The 17,381-nt window shown below is 38.6% G+C and overlaps 1 protein-coding gene across 1 annotated transcript in view; it reads right to left on the reverse strand.

Moving 5' to 3' along the window:
• The window catches only part of lrp2b (low density lipoprotein receptor-related protein 2b), a gene marked incomplete at both ends in the record, with an annotated part of 71,441 nt that overhangs the window by 8,943 nt on the left and 45,117 nt on the right, over positions 1-17,381 (reverse strand). Inside the window, 22 exons of the mRNA XM_079846311.1 lie at positions 374-521; positions 666-730; positions 832-919; positions 1,158-1,277; positions 1,471-1,653; positions 2,618-2,838; positions 3,096-3,224; positions 5,111-5,276; positions 5,656-5,799; positions 5,874-5,999; positions 6,190-6,321; positions 6,420-6,548; positions 8,668-8,790; positions 8,968-9,105; positions 9,204-9,320; positions 12,036-12,152; positions 12,257-12,376; positions 13,390-13,518; positions 13,610-13,855; positions 16,369-16,565; positions 16,675-16,852; positions 16,934-17,157. Of these exons, the coding sequence (XP_079702437.1) occupies positions 374-521; positions 666-730; positions 832-919; positions 1,158-1,277; positions 1,471-1,653; positions 2,618-2,838; positions 3,096-3,224; positions 5,111-5,276; positions 5,656-5,799; positions 5,874-5,999; positions 6,190-6,321; positions 6,420-6,548; positions 8,668-8,790; positions 8,968-9,105; positions 9,204-9,320; positions 12,036-12,152; positions 12,257-12,376; positions 13,390-13,518; positions 13,610-13,855; positions 16,369-16,565; positions 16,675-16,852; positions 16,934-17,157 (3,240 nt within the window). The remainder of the gene's footprint in view (positions 1-373; positions 522-665; positions 731-831; positions 920-1,157; positions 1,278-1,470; positions 1,654-2,617; positions 2,839-3,095; positions 3,225-5,110; positions 5,277-5,655; positions 5,800-5,873; positions 6,000-6,189; positions 6,322-6,419; positions 6,549-8,667; positions 8,791-8,967; positions 9,106-9,203; positions 9,321-12,035; positions 12,153-12,256; positions 12,377-13,389; positions 13,519-13,609; positions 13,856-16,368; positions 16,566-16,674; positions 16,853-16,933; positions 17,158-17,381) is intronic.

The following is a 17,381-nucleotide window of genomic DNA, read 5'->3' on the forward strand; positions in this document are numbered from 1 at the left end:
CAACAACACAAACCAAACTCTTCAGGGCCTCGGGTACAACTACAGTGTTTGAAGAGTAGGTCAAAGTAGACGTTGTTCACAGACAGCCAATGAAAACTATAGGCTGGCATTATGCAAATTTTAACATAGTTACGTAGGTTTGTAACAGGAAGTGAGACTGGAATTGCTGACAGCTCGTTTCGGCAGTTAAGAATCTATTCTTTCTTTTAGGAGACAATAACGTTATCTGTTGTGCACATTGATCTTTAAAACTTTGCAGACCTTTTACACTCACAAACAGCTATATTACACATTTCATTGAAGGTAATATTCGAAAAAGCATAATAGGGGCACTTTAAATATGTAATATCTGCATTAATTTTTTCATGCTCACCAGAAGCTGGGCCTACTGAAGTTGGATACACTGATAGGCAGATTAATGTTATGCAGCGTGTTCATGATTTTCTCCTTCTTTTTTGCAGAATATATCAAGCAACCCAGGAAAAGAGCCACAAGAGCTGTAACTCCGAGAGCAATACCAACTGTAGATGGACAGAGAGAGACAGGAAGGATGTGGGTCATGGGTTTTTTTGTGGTCCATGTGGTTTGTTTGCATAAGAGGACAGCTTGAAATGTAGCTGCATGATAACTTCAATACTGATATCATGTACTGCCATAAATTTTACCTGAGGTTGTAACCACATCATAAACACTGGTCTCACATAAATCTCCTTTCCATTCAGAGGGGCAACTGTAGAGGTGAATTACCAGTCAGCATTACCCCATCCATAAGTTTATTCATTCCTGCTTTTTAATTATAAAAAAATAATCATAATCAGAACATAAGCTTACATGCAGAGCGCCTTATTGTCATCAAAATAACAGGTTCCACCGTTCTTGCACTGGCATGGAGGGGGCATGGTTGGTTCAGGCTCAACCCCTAACAAATCACACAAATAAAAAAAACAATCAGACGTGAAGGGATAACATATTTAGAGTTGAACATTAGAATGTGCCTCAGTCACATTTTCTTAGTGTAAGGATGTGAAGTGCCCTCTTCTATACTTTATTATTACTGGAAACCAAAGATTGACGTCAGCAGTGTTGGTTTCAACACAGTGTTTGTTTATGGTCACTAAGATGACTATAAAGACAGAGATAACGAGTATAAAAGGCACCTGCGTCACATTCGGTACTGCTACCAGGAAAGAAGCTGGTGCCCTCTGGGCAGGCGCAGGTGTAGCCTCCCGGCCTCAGCAGACACAGGTGACTGCATGTGCCCTTACAAGGGTTCTTCACTGTGGAGGAGAGATAGTTTACACACATCCAACCCTCTCTATATCTATAAAATCACTTCGAGCAGCTACCAACAAAATCCTAACTACCATCATAAAATATATTATCAGCACAATAAAAGTTAGCTAAAGTTTAAACACAGACTGGATTATATATAGATCATCATGCAAATCTCACTTTACTGAGGTTACTCACGGGTTATAGAGTTGTATTTCTGCTGCTGGTATACGTTGATCTGGGTGAGCCAAGGTCCCGCTATCAGGAGTCTGGTTTTGGTGCCTTTGCCAAACTTGTCCTGTCGGAACACTTCACCCTTCTCTTGCGTGCTCCAGTACACATGGTCCTCAAACACATTCACACTGAATGGGTTTCTTACATCTGAGAGGAAAGAAAGGTGGTAGGAGATATGAATGTCCCTTGTGAAAAATAAGTATAGTTTTAAAAAGAGTACTTATTACGTAAATAATATACTCAAAAATATGTTCATTGCAATTCAATTAAAATATAGTTTGATTTGATATTAAATGCAACTTCATAGTGTTTTTTCCCACTCAAACAAGTATATCTTTATATGTAAGTTCATAATTACTTCTATTGTCTTGACTAAATGGTTAAAGTGTTTTGCTGAATGTACTGACAGGCATTTATGGTAAACTAAAATGTACTTAAATGTAACTTATATGTAATTTATTTAAATATATTTGTAATTACACATTTGTAGTGATGAAGGTGCAATTTATTATATTTAAAATATATTCACTTAAAATGTAAAATCGACTACAGTGTGAAAGTACTTAATTATGTGCTTTAGTATGTTAGTGAATACATCAAAATAAGTGTAAAGCATGAAAAAAACCAATCATTTATGTACTTTTAATTTGACATTATTACAAAGTGCTCTTTTTAAAAGTGTACTTATGCATGTTAAGAAACAGTCATGGAACTTTAGGTTAAACTTAATTTTAAGGTGTCTTTGTTACAGTGTAATTATATATTTAAGTACTGAGAAATATCAAGTAACTACATGTACATATGATTAGGGTTTGGTTGTTGCATGGAATTATGCATAAATTACTGTTATTACTATGGTAAGTACATGTAACATATGTAACAAGCACACTGTAAAATAAAGTGTTATCAAACTTTACTCTTTCAAGTGGCCTATCATCTTTTAATAATAATATCTGCAAGTACAGTTTTTTTAAATGTACTTTTAAGATTTGAGGTATACTAAAAGGACACATTCAAGACAATTAAGTGCACTTGTATTTCATAAGGAGTTTATTAATATATAGCAGTTTCTACTAGGGACAATTGATTATTGAATTAATCGATCCCTTACCAATGAAAACTGAAATTTGTCTGTTCTGTCCATCTGGCAGGATGGACTCAATGCGACTCTCCTTTGTATCTGACCAATAGATTCGGTCACTGTTTGTGAAGTCGATGGACAAGCCTGTAGGCCAACCCAAAGCACTGTCCACCAGAACCCTTCTCTCTTGACCATCCAACCAGGAGCCTTCGATACGGGCCTTGTTGCCATTGTCAATCCAGTAAAGCATGCTGCACCACAGTATGACAAAACAAAGTTCACATGGTTTTAAATGGTGTGCTTTATGTAATAGTTAACTTTCTACCTTTCTCATTTTTCTCTTATTGGAGATTCAAAAAAACTTTTTTTATTTTATGTTCCAGAGAACTATAAACGCATGTGTGGACTTGGAATAACATGAGGGTGAGTAAATGATAACAGAACATGTTCACTTTGGGGTTAGCTGTCCCTTCAAACAGACCACAAGAAAACAGGATGCAAGTCTCACCCTAAACGAGGGTTCACGGCCACAGAAGTGGGTTCTTCCAGGTCAGTCTTAATCAGATGCTTCCTGTAACGCCCATCCAACATGGCCACCTCTAGACGTTTGAGCTGTGCATCGGCCCAGTACAGATTCCTACAAGAATTTTAAAGACTCATGAGCTGTTACAGATTGATTCATCAACTACTTTTGCCAAGACTATTAGTTATCATTATTCAAGCTTCAGGGCAGGGTTACTATTTGGGACATATTTTAACAAATATAATGTAAAATGGGTCCCATTAGGTATCTTTAACTACTATGTCCTAACAGTTCAATTAATCATTTGATACAATGCACTTATTATGTACCGGTATTTACAACCCCAAATCAGAAAAAGTTGGGACAGTATGGAAAACGCAAAAAAAAAAGAAAAAAGAAGTGATTTCTAAATTTACTTTGACTTGTATTTCATTGCAGAAAATATGAACACAAAATATTTCATGTTTTGTCTGGTCAACTTCATGTTATTTGTAAATATGCATCCTTTCCTGTCATTCAGACCTGCAACACATTTCAAAAAAAGTTGGGACAGGAACAATTTAGGGCTAGTAATGAGGTAAAATGGTTAAATAATGATGTGATTTGAAACAGGTGATGTCAACAGGTGATTGTAATTATGATTTGGTACAAAAGCAGCATCCAAGAAAGGTCTAATCCTTTAGGAGCAAAGATGGGCCGAGGATCGCCAGTTTGCCAACAAATACGTGAGAAAATTATTGAAATGTTTAAAAACAATGTTCCTCAAAGAAAGATAGGAAGAGATTTGGATATTTCACATTCAACAGTGCATAACATAAATAAAAGATTCAAGGAATCTGGAGGAATTTCAGTGCGTAAAGGACAAGGGTGCAAGTCTAAGCTGAACAACCGTGATCTCCGATCCCTCAGGCGGCACTGCATCAAGAATCGTCATTCATCTATAAGCGATATCACCACATGGGCTCAGGACTACTTTGGCAAACCTTTGTCAAGTACCACAATACGTAGTTACATCCACAAATGCCAGTTAAAACTGTACTGTGCCAAAAGGAAGCCCTATGTTAACAGTGTCCAGAAGCGCCGTCGACTTCTCTGGGCTCGGAGGCATCTGGGATGGACCATCATACAGTGGAAACGTGTACTGTGGTCAGATGAAGCCGTATTTCAGGTATTTTTTGGGAGGAATGGACGCCATGTGCTCCGGACCAAAGAAGAAAAGGATCATCCAGACTGTTACCAGCAACAAGTCCAAAAGCCAGGGTCTGTCATGGTATGGGGTTGTGTCGGTGCCCTTGGCAAAGGTAACTTGCACTTCTGTGAAGGCACCATTAATGCTGAAAAGTACATTAGATTTTGGAGCATAATATGCTGCCTTCAAGAAGACATCTTTTCCAGGGACGTTCTGCACACAGGCATTCTGCACACATTCTGCAGTCCTGGCTGTGGAGGAAGAGGGTTCGGGTACTTGACTGGCCTGCCTCAGTCCCGACCTGTCTCCAATAGAGAATGTGTGGCAACGAAGACCCCGTACTGTTGCCCACCTTAAGACTTGTTTGCAGGAAGAATGGGACAAAATTACACCTGAAACACTTCATCACTTGGTGTCTTCAGTCCCTAAACGTCTTTTAAGAGTTGTGAAAAGGAATGGCAACATTACAAAGTGGTAAATGCTTTACTCTCCCAACTTTTTTTGAAATGTGTTGCAGGTCTGAATGACAGGAATGGATGCATATTTACAAATGACATGAAGTTGACCAGACAAAACATGAAATATTTTATGTTCATATTGTCTGCAATGAAATACAAGTCAAAGTAAATTTAGAAATCACTTTTTTTTTTCGTTTTTTTTTTTCGTTTTCCATACTGTCCTAACTTTTTCTGATTTGGGGTTGTACATGTATTTATATTGTACTTACATTATTATAATTATCTGCATGTAATTACATCTGTAAAACACCTAATATAAAGTGTGACCGTAAAATGTAATGTGAGTGTTTTACCTGCCGACCCAGTCCACTGCAATTCCATAAGGCTTGGTGATGTACTTGATGTCCAAATTGACAGCAGCAGCAATGTTATTATTATGATCATCCACAGCTGGCAGATAAGCTCTTTTAATAGCACCAGGCAATGCACCACTCCCTTCTACTGTAAAATACACCACACCTGAAACATACAAGAGAGGGGACATACCACATTAATGCATTATTGTATCTCTGAAAGTGATTACATATGATTAGATAAATTAGATAAAGATAGTATGATAAAGTAAGCCCATTTCCGCCACAAAGGGGAGAAAAAAATCATGCTTTGGTAAACAATAATTCATTATTTTGTCATAATTATGTCTTTTAATATCATAATTATGACATTTTGTCACAATTTTGACTTTTTATGTCATAATAATTACTTTTTGACAATGAAATTACCAAAGAATGATTGTTTTTCATATGTGGCGGAAATGGGCTAGAAAATACACCATGGTGTGTATGGTGCACACCAGTGTCTTTTTTAAGGGGCTGAAGCACTAGAATTGAGTACATACTAAGTCTGGTGTTGTTGTGGTCCCAGTCATAGTCCAGCGCCACAATGCGCTCCTCTTCCTGCAAGAAGTCATGGTACTCCTCTGTCTGGAGGTTGTAGCGACGGATACGAATGTTCTCCGGCAGCAGGAGCAGCGGTTCAGGACCTAAGATGGAGAAGCTTTAAGATTCTACACATGCTCAGAAATTCCCGTCTTGTTCCTCACAATTTCTGTCCTACCTTCAGCCTCACACTGATTGCCTGAGCCCACTTTCCTGTAGCCCTGGGCACACTCACAGTCATAGCTTCCTTTAGTGTTCTTGCAGGCCTGCGGGCATGTGCCATACTCTAAACACTCGTCTATATCTGCAGGGAGCAAGAGACACATGAGTCAAATGAGGCACAGCAAGGCATATGGTGATGCATTAAGTGTGGCAGCATACACAAGTGAAGCTTTCTATTCACAGATTTCATTTCGAAATTGACTGCCTTCAAAAATGTTCTCCACTGTGAAGACAATTGTGATAAGGTGTTAAATATGTGTCTTTGTGTGTACCATTGCAGAGGAAGGTGTTATCCGGATCGACGGCATAGCCGGGTCTACAAGAGCAGATGAAGCCAGTTCCGTTCAGGTTTGTACACTCGTGCTGACATAACTTCTCATCACAGTTGCGGTCATGGCCAAAATCTGAAAAGAGTCACTCATCATGAACTACCTGACAGAAACGCAGTTCTTACAAAGTTCCATTAGTTACTGATCATATATGGTGATGTTTGTTGACTTACTGCAGCCCAGTTCATCAGTAAGGTCTCCACAGTTGTTGTTGTGGTCACACACATAAGGTAGAGCCACACAGTGGCCATTAGTGCATTTAAACTCATTGGGCGTGCAGGGTGCGAGAGTGGGTTCCTGACCTGATTGAAAAACACAAGTCTTACCATCATCACAGACCATAACAACAGCATGTAATACATTAGATACAAAATAAAGTACATAGCCACACTGCACAAATCATTTTCTTAATCAGTATATTTGTCTTGTTTTACAGTAAAAATATACTTTTACTTCAGAGACAAAAATAAACTACCTAACGTAATAGTTTATTTTATTAAACATGTGGTAAAATTTTACAATAAGGTTCCATTTGTTAACATCAGTTAACTACAAAGGTTAACATGAACTAATCGTAGCTAATAATAATAGTTAGAACTATTAATCTTGGTTAATATTAATTTCAACATTTACTAATACATTATTAAAATCAAAATATGTACTTGTTCATAGTATTATGAGTTGACATGAACTAACATTGTTCAGTTGTATTTTTATTAACTAATGTCAACACACATTAATAAATACTGTAACAAATGTATTGCTAACTGTTATTTAATGTTAGTTAATACATTAACTAATGTTGACTAGTTACTAAAATTTCTCTTTATTGGCAAATTGTCTTTTATCTTGTGTTGAGAATTTTTTTTTTTTACAAAAAAAGGTTATGCTTAAAACAAGGGACAAAAAGCCAGTGGAGTGAGAAAAATAAACTTAATTCGACACTATATTGCCAAAAGTTTTGGGACGTCTGCCTTTACATGCACAAGAACTTTAATGACATCCCATTCTTCATTTGTATGGTTTAATCTGGAGTTGGCCCAGGAAAACAACCCCACACCATAATCCCCCCTCCACCAAACTTTACACTTTGCACAATGCAGTCAGGCAAGTACCGTTCTCCTGGCAACCGCCAAACCCAGACTCGTCTATTGGATTGCCAGACAGAGAAGCGTGATTGGTCACTCAGAGAACACGTCTCCACTGCTCTAGAGTCCAGTGCTTTACACCACTGCATCCGACGCTTTGCATTGCACTTGGTGCTGTAAGGCTTGGATGAGCTGCTTGACCATGGAAACCCATTTCATGAAGCTCTACACACTGTTCTTGAGCTAATCTGAAGGCCACACAAAGTTTGGAGGTCTGTGGCTATCAGTGTTGGGGGTAACGCATTGCAAGTAACTTGAGTTATGTAATAATATTACTTTTTTCAAGTAACTAGTAAAGTCCTATTCTACCATTATCCAGAAAGGCAGCAGAGCTGCGCCCTCTACTGTTCATGCGCAAATTTTGCATTTTTACCTCAGCCTGGGGCTTATTATTTCAATTTTGGTATGAAGAGGTCTTTACCGTTGCACAAAAATATAACTTTTTTGTTATAAACAAAAACAAAATCAAGCCCAGCTCAGAAAAAGTAATGCAAAAGTAACGTAATGCATTACTTTTCTTAAAAAGTAACTAAGTAACTCAATTAGTTACTTTTTAAGGGAGCAACGCAATATTATAATGCATTACTTTTCAAAGTAACTTTCCCCAACACTGGTAGCTATTGACTCTATTGTAGCTATTGAAAGTTAGCAAGTTCTGCTCACTGTGCGCCTCAGCATGTGCTGACCCCGCTCTGTGATTTTACGTCTCCTACCACTTCGTGGCTGAGTTGCTGTTGTTCCCAGTTGCTTCCGCCTTGTTATAATATCACAACAGTTGACCGTGGAATATTTAGTCGTGAGGAAATTTCACAAATGGGCTTATTGCACAGGAGGCAACCTATCACAGTACCACTCTTGAGTTCTCTGAGCTCCTGAGAGCGACCCATTCTTTCAGAAATAGGTGCCTAGGTGCTTGATTTTATACACCTGTGGCCACGGAAGTGATTGGAACACCTGAATTCAATGATTTGGAGGGGTGTCCCAATACTTTTGGCAATATAGTGAATCATTTAATATACTATCTCACTCAATAAAAACAATTGATAATAATAATAATAATAATAATACAAATAATAAATGTTTCTTGAGCACCAAATCAGCATATTACAATTATTTCTGAAAGATCATGTGACACTGAAAACTAGAGTAATGATGCTGAAAATTCAGCTTTCCCATCACAGGCAAATTATATTTGTATTCTATAAATAGAAAAGTTATTATGTGTATTAGTTTGACTTTAGTTGAAGTGAAAATATATGGGGGAATCTCTTACATTGGTCCTCCTTTTCATCACTGCCATCCCCACAGTCATCTTTTTTGTTGCACATGAGACCACTATATATGCAGTAGCCATTGTCACAGCGAAACTTGGCTGGCATTTCACATGTAATGTTCCCTGATAACAAAACAATTCTGACAATAATATGCTGTTATAATATTCCTGCTGAAATGACTATATTAAACCAACATGAATTTCCAGGTTTAAGGACTGATAATGTATCATAAAGAGACACATGTATTATAACTGTAATGGTTCAAATTATCTGCAAAAATAGTATAATTTCAGTCTTACAGCAGAGATTGAGTTGCTCATCTGAGCGGTCTCCGCAGTCGTTGAAGCCGTCACACACCCATTGCTGGTTCACACACAGCTTGTTGTTACACTGGAACTGGTGTGATGGACACCAGCGTCCTCCAGGATAGCGAGTTGCTGTTGGGAAAACAAAAAGTACAGAACCATTTCAACATTTCCAGTCTATGGAACAAGAAGACTTAAAGGTCCATATATTTCTAGCCCAGCACACTCACGGCAGGTGGACTCATCAGAGAAGTCCAGGCAGTCGGCATAACCATCACATTTCAGAGCTTCTGGGATGCAGTGTCCAGATGTACACTGGAATGTCCCAGGACGACAGGTCCGCAGCTCTATGAAGAAAAAGAGACTTTGTAAATCCCATAGTAATTTAAAGCAGATGTAAAGGGGAATCCATGTATCTTATAATTTTAAGCATATTCTGTTTATATGTAGCATTTAGTATGTGACGTATTTCTGAGTGAAACGTTATAGTCAGGGCTTAAAAACGGATATCAATCGGTTCACTCTGAGCAGAATCGATATTTTAACGTTTCCGTTTTTGCGTTCCTCATTAAACATTACTGTCACCAACAATGCATTCGACACTGTTGACCACAAAATACTTCTTGACAGGCTAGAAAATTGGGTTGGGCTTTCTGGAATGGTCCTCAAATGGTTCAGGTCATACTTAGAAGGGAGAGGTTATTATGTGAGTATAGGTGACCATAAGTCTGAGTGGACATCCATGACATGCGGAGTCCCACAAGGGTCAATTCTTGCACCACTCCTATTCAACCTGTACATGCTGCCACTGAGCCAAATAATGAAAAATAACAAAATTGCTTACCACAGCTATGCTGACGACACCCAGATCTACTTAGCCCTATCACCTAATGACTACAGCCCCATTGACTCTCTATGTAAATGCATTGATGAAGTTAACAGTTGGATGTGCCAAAACTTTCTTCAGTTAAACAAAGACAAAACTGAAATTACTACATTTGGAAACAAAGATGAAATTCTCAAGGTGAATGCATATCTTGAGGCTAAAGGCCTGAAATCAAAAAATCAAGTCAGGAATCTTGGTGTGATTTTGGAGTCAGACCTGAGTTTCAATAGTCATGTCAAAGCAATAACTAAATCCGCTTACTATCATCTCAAAAATATATCAAGAATTAGATGCTTTGTTTCCAGGCAAGACTTAGAGAAACTCGTTCATGCTTTTATCACCAGCAGGGTGGATTATTGTAATGGTCTTCTCACCGGCCTTCCCAAAAAGACCATTAGACAGCTGCAGCTCATACAGAACGCTGCTGCCAGGATCCTGAGCCGAACCAGAAAATATGACCATATCACACCAGTCCTCAGATCTTTACACTGGCTTCCAGTTACATTTAGGATCGATTTTAAAGTGCTATTACTTGTATATAAATCACTCAATGACCTAGGACCTCAATACATTGCAGATATGCTGATTAAATACAAACCCAACAGATCACTCAGATCATCAGGATCAAGTCAATTAGAAATACCAAGGGTTCACTCAAAGCAAGGAGAGTCTGCTTTTAGCTATTATGCCAGCCGTAGCTGGAACCAGCTTCCTGAACAGATCAGATGTGCTCCAACAGTAGCCACTTTCAAATCCAGACTCAAAACACATCTGTTCAGCTGTGCATTTACTGAATGAGCTATGCCACTGTACGTGCTTTGTCCGAACTGCTTGCATTTTAATTTATATGCTTAAATTTAACCCTGTTTTTATTTTTATTTTTAATTATACTCTTTATTTTTATCTTTCAATATTTTCTTTATTTTTTATTTCTTTAAATTCCTATTATAACTGTAATATTTTTATTTCATTTCTGTGTAAAGCACTTTGAATTGCCACTGTGTATGAAATGTGCTATACAAATAAACTTGCCTTGCCTTGCCTTGCCTTCCGAAAACGGTTTGATTTGAAAAAATAACGGTTAATAGCATTATTTTAATTTAGCCTATACTTTAAACAAATTTGTATAAATAAAGACTTATTTTCACTCAATAATAATATAACGCATGATAATTAAACTTGAATATTTATTTCATAACATTTTTAAAACCACAACAGAAATACATGCATTAATTACAAAGCATAAACAGCGGGACAAATATTGACCTGTTTTAATGGAGCGGAAAGTGGCCTCTATATGCACAAACATTCTTTGTACATAACTTTTTTTTCAACACGACTTGTTTTAAAAAGTGCATGAATAAAGATTAAATAAACTGGATAACCATTGCTCTTTTAATGCTGGTAATTTCAAAGCAAACACTGCGCAACACGTCCTTGCATCCCATAATCAAATTCAGTCAGCTAATACAGCTTGATCATTTAATGCAATATAACATACCATTTAATACGAAGCATCAACCGTCTATATAGAAAACATTGAGCTGTCCTGTATTGGCAATCTGAAAGACTATAGGAAAAATGTTTGATAGATGCTAGTAACCTACTTGGATAGGCTTAAACGAAATCCACAAACTAGCCTAAATCAGACTATTTGAGCTTAAAGTCCGTACTGCTTATTTAAACGTAGTACCTCAGCGGGGAAAGAAATGTACTTGAGGCATGTAAATGCGCGCTCTACACTGACTTGTGTTACCGGTAGATTCATAGATGATATTTCACTCACGCTTGATCCGTCACATCACATGCTGGAGCTACTACTCTATTCATTATTGGGCACTGCCAAATTAAAATATTAAAGACAACAATAAAATAACGTTATTAACCGGTTAATGGTAATTTCAAATGAACGTCTCTGTTCAGAACGATTCAAATTGATTTTGATTTCGTTTTCGTTTTTGTTCCTCTTAAAATTTCGTTCGTTTCCGGTTTTCGTTTTCGTTCCTTGAACCGGTTCAGAGCCCTGGTTATATTCAACAAGAATTTTTTTTTATTAAGATGGACTTAAAGTTATCTATCAAGAATTGTTTGGATCATGAAAAGTGGTCTTTAATAACATGTGGTTGGAGAGGAGGGGTTGAAAAATAAGAAGGGTGCCAGTTTTACTTCAACTTACCGCAGTCCCGCTCGTCAGAATTGTCCCCACAGTCATTGTCATGGTCACAAACCCAAGATCCTGGAATGCACTGCTGGTTGTCACAGCGATACTCACTCTCAGAGCAAGGTCTGGGTTCTGTGAGCACATTCACACAAAAACTGTGAGCTACAAAGACCTTCAGTAGATGCATGCTAAGGTGACCTACATAGAAAGAAATGGATGGCCAATGCATTACTTACCACAACTTCTCTCATCAGATCCATCTCCGCAGTCATTGTTCCCATCACAGCGCCAGCGAATGGGCACACAGCGGTGGTTATCACAGCGGAAATCTCCCAGAGGGTCACAGGTCAGCTCTTCTGCATGAAGCAAATTGTAGGGGTGCATTTTCATTTATTTCATTTGTTAAAATTTTTATTATAATCCCTTTTATGTAATACATCAAAATGGATATTTATTGTTTATTTGTTGAATCATGACAAAGGAACTTTGACAAAAGAATATAGGCTCTGATATTAGCCTGTATAGTTTATATTTCAAATCTAATATTTAAGATCTTATGCAAGAATCTTATGTAATAATTATGAGGCATTTACACATTTATATATCATATAGAGCACACAAAGCAGATAGAGCAACCATTGACTACCATAGTATTTTTTCCCTGCTATGGTTGCTCTATCTGCTTGGTTACAAACATTATTCTAAATATCTTCTTTTATGTTCAGCAGAACAAAGAAACTCATACAGGTTTGGAACAACTTGAGGGTGAGTAAATGATTTTTGGGTGAACAATCCCTTTAACCACACCAGTGTGCAGCATCCACTTGGATGATGTGATGGCAGCCACAGAACAACGGTGCCAGTACGCTCACTACACACCTGCTATAAGTGGAGAGGAGAGAGAGTGAAAGAGCCAATTGAAAGTATGGGGAATATTATTAGGAGGCCATGATTGATAAAGGCCAATGGGGGGAATTTGGCCAGGCAGCGGGTTTACAATCATCCCAGGATGCACCTAATGTCTAGACAAAGGGTTGCAATTTATTTAAGATTACGGAACATGAAATACAATTTTTTTTTTTTCTAATTGTATATTCTCTAACATGTAAGATGTTGTTATTTAACATATACGTTTATTTTATATATTAGTTTTGATCACACCTAAATTAATTCATTTCATTAATAATAAAAAATGAGTAGGTGTGTCCAAGCTTGTGTACAGACTGGTCATTATACTACCCATTATACTGTCTCAGTTTTTATATTAGAGAACTGTATTGTGTCTTAAAAGAATATGATTTTGTTTTGAGTGAGCCTGTCTCATGCATATATTTTTTTATATTATTTTAAATCATTATAATGAACTTACGGCAGCCCTGCTCATCGCTGTTGTCTAGACAGTCATTGGCACCGTCACACACAGCCCAGAGAGGTATACAACGATAGTTTGTCTTGCAGGAGAACTCAGTGTCTGCATCACACTTATGATCAGGGCCCACTACAAAGAGATACAGGAAAAAGACAAATGTCAAAAGTCTGTTAAAACCAAGCTGTTAAAGAAAAGCCAATTTTCCCAAAGGGACACTCACTGCACTCATCATATGGCTCATCGGAGTTATCTCCGCAGTCATTCTGTGCATCACACACGTAGCTTGGTGGTATACAGCGTCCGTTTTTGCATTGAAACTGTCCAGGTTTGCAGGTCTTCTCTGCACAGCTGTCGGCTTCCTCATCGCTGCCATCTGCACAGTCCTGCACGCCATCACAGTGCCAGGATATTGGGATACAGTGCTTATTTTTACACTGGAACTGGTTCTCAGAGCAACGGTGGTCACCTGGGTTACAAAGAGGATCTTTTAAAAAGGGTTTTTAAAAAATAGCAAGTGGCATTTCAAACATGTAACTGTTAAAAATGAATGCAGTTCAATTCCCAGATACAATAATCAACGAAAAACTGTAAACTTAAAAATGCTCTTGTGCGATTATATAGCCCCTTTCACACATCCAGTCTTTACTAGTGAATTACTGGTAAATTATCATTTAGAGATCATACTTGAAAACTTACTTTTATGATGATTTGGGCCAATCATTAAGCTGTTTACAGTTAAGTTCAGCTGCTTTTAATAGTTTTTCTACGTAAACATGCGCTAGACGAACGTTGCGTTATGTCTTGCGATCGAGACCCTGCCTTCTTTTCCATTCATCAGCACTGCGGCTCTTTTACTCGGTTACTTCTGTTTACTTTTTTTACGAGTTCACACTCACAAATAAGTCATGTACAATAAATGGTATGCGTATTCGAGGAGAGGGCTCCGAGCTCTGTATTTTGCCTGAACCCAAAGTACTCCCCCCGTAGTCCTGGCTGTGGTAGGAACAAGCCAAGAGTGAGGAGTCAGGGTGGTGGAGAAATGCTGAAAACTGTTGAGGAATGTCAGTGGGTTGACTGTGTATATACATTATATACACTCACCTAAAGGATTATTAGGAACACCATACTAATACTGTGTTTGACCCCCTTTCGCCTTCAGAACTGTCTTAATTCTATGTGGCATTGATTCAACAAGGTGCTGAAAGCATTCTTTAGAAATGTTGGCCCATATTGATAGGACACCTGTGATGAGACGACTCGACGCCAGCGTTGTTATGGCCTAAATTAATACATGATTGATTAACTTTTTCTAAGATTTTGCTTTAACATTCTCTTTCTAACATTTTTCAATGTACATTTATGAAATGCACTTTCTGTAAAGCTGCTGTGAAACAATGTGTATTGTGAAAAGCGCCATACAAATAAATTTGAATTGAATTGAATTGAAATAGCATCTTGCAGTTGATGGAGATTTGTGGAATGCACATCCAGGGCACGAAGCTCCCGTTCCACCACATCCCAAAGATGCTCTATTGGGTTGAGATCTGGTGACTGTGGGGGCCATTTTAGTCCAGTGAATTCATTGTCATGTTCAAGAAACCAATTTGAAATGATTGGAGCTTTGTGACGGTGCATTATCCTGCTGGAGGTAGCCATCAGAGGATGGGGACATGGTGCTCATAAAGGGATGGACATGGGCAGAAACAATGCTCAGGTAGGCCGTGGCATTTAAACCATGCCCAGTTGGCACTAAGGGGCCTAAAGTGTGCCAAGAAAACATCCCCCACACCATTACACCACCACCACCAGCCTGCACAGTGGTAACAAGACATGATGGATCCATGTTCTCATTCTGTTTACGCCAAATTCTGACTCTACCATCTGAATGTCTCAACAGAAATCGAGACTCATCAGACCAGGCAACATTTTTCCAGTCTTCAACTGTCCAATTTTGGTGAGCTCGTGCAAATTGTAGCCTCTTTTTCCTATTTGTAGTGGAGATGAGTGGTACCCGGTGGGGTCTTCTGCTGTTGTAGCCCATCCGCCTCAAGGTTGTGCGTGTTGTGGCTTCACAAATGCTTTGCTGCATACCTCGGTTGTAACGAGTGGTTATTTCAGTCAAAGTTGCTCTTCTATCAGCTTGAATCAGTCGGCCCATTCTCCTCTGACCTCGCATCAAGCATCAACAAGGCATTTTCACCCACAGGACTGCCACATACTGGATGTTTTTCCCTTTTCACACCATTCTTTGTAAACCCTAGAAATGGTTGTGCGTGAAAATCCCAGTAACTGAGCAGATTGAGAAATACTCAGACCGGCCCGTCTGGCACCAACAACCATGCCACGCTCAAAATAGCTTAAATCACCTTTCTTTCCCATTCCGACATTCAGTGTGGAGTTCAAGAGATTGTCTTGGCCAGGACCACACCCCTAAATGCATTGAAGCAACTGCCATGTGATTGGTTGATTAGATAATTGCATTAATGAGAAATTGAACATGTGTTCCTAATAATCCTTTAGGTGAGTGTATATAGGCTTCCTTTCATGTTGATAGAATAGACGTGGTAATTGCTGATGACGGTTTTGAATAGATCATTTGAACGTGCTCCTCACAAACTTTCTTGATAAAACATCATATAGTAACTGCAGTACTGTAGTAACAATTATGAATCAAAACTGTGTTCTGTGTGAACTTTCTCTTATGCAGTGTGAAAATGTGAAAAAGAAAATGACGCAGCGTTTAAAGGTAATTTCCAATGAATGACCTCACAGAGATTACCGGTATTTTTGTACTTATGTGAATGGTATTTCACTGGTAAAAAGATAGAACGCTGTTGCTTGTGTGAACAGCACATTTTTGCATGTAATGGAAAAAATCAATTTGGTAATTCTGCTGAAATTTTCAGGGTTTTATGTGTGAAAGGGGCTAATGTGGACACAGCCATGGTTAAGATAAAGTAGAATATAAGTTTTGCATACTGCAGAGTGCAGCATCTTCATCAGATCCATCAAGGCAATCATTGTGGCCATCACACAGGAAAAACGGATAGGTGCAGTTCCCATCCTGGCACTGGAACCGTCCAATTGGGCAGTAACGTGGAAGACATGTCTGAGGCTCATCGGAGCCGTCCCCACAGTCTGACTGACCATCACACTTCCACCATATGGGAATGCACCTGGAGACAAAAGGCAGAGAGAGAAGAGAAGCGAGAGAGGAAGAGCACAAGATCAGGGTGCTGAAAAATCCACATTAAAGCATCACTGTAAGAGAACCGATTCACTTACCTCTCATTGTCTCCACAACGGAACTGAGTGCTGGAGCAGTCAGCCACACACTGGATCTTAAAGCCAATAGCCAGACCAATGAAGTGATCCGGACACTCACATCTGGCCGTTGTCCCACCCGGGCCAATCAGACACAGGTGACTACAGGTAAGGTGATGGTCATTGCAGGGATTGTCACCTAGGAAAATGTTAATAAAACATTCAAACAACCATCATGCTATTAATAGTTAATGGTGAAATTAGTGATATATTGTCTTACTGCGTGGCTGTCTGTAAGGGTGATAGACGTGGATGTCATTAGGGCGGTGTGTGTTGTTTCCCATTACAACACGGTTAGCCCCAGTGTATTTGTGGGCTCTCTCTATGGTGTGGGTGTTCCAGTCAGCCCAGTAAACCAAATCCTCAAACAGGGTCAGAGCGTAAGCATGGGGCAAGGAACCTGTTATAGCCCTATGTCTGTTTTGTCCATCCATATCGGCATAACTGTAGGAAAAGAGACATTAGAAAGGTAGTTTTTAGGGATGCACAATATATTGGTTTGCCAGTGTATCCCTAATACTTTTGTTATTGTGTTACAAAATACATCTGAGCTTGTGGTGAAATGTTACCAAAACAACTTAAAATAAGTATTTTGCCTGATATTGACCAAATTCATAATACTGTAAATGCTACATGAAGCAGGCCCATATTACTGCCTGGAGATCAGA

This window comes from Gobio gobio (assembly GCF_949357685.1).
Source record: "Gobio gobio genome assembly, chromosome: 20".
Lineage (NCBI taxonomy): Eukaryota > Metazoa > Chordata > Actinopteri > Cypriniformes > Gobionidae > Gobio > Gobio gobio.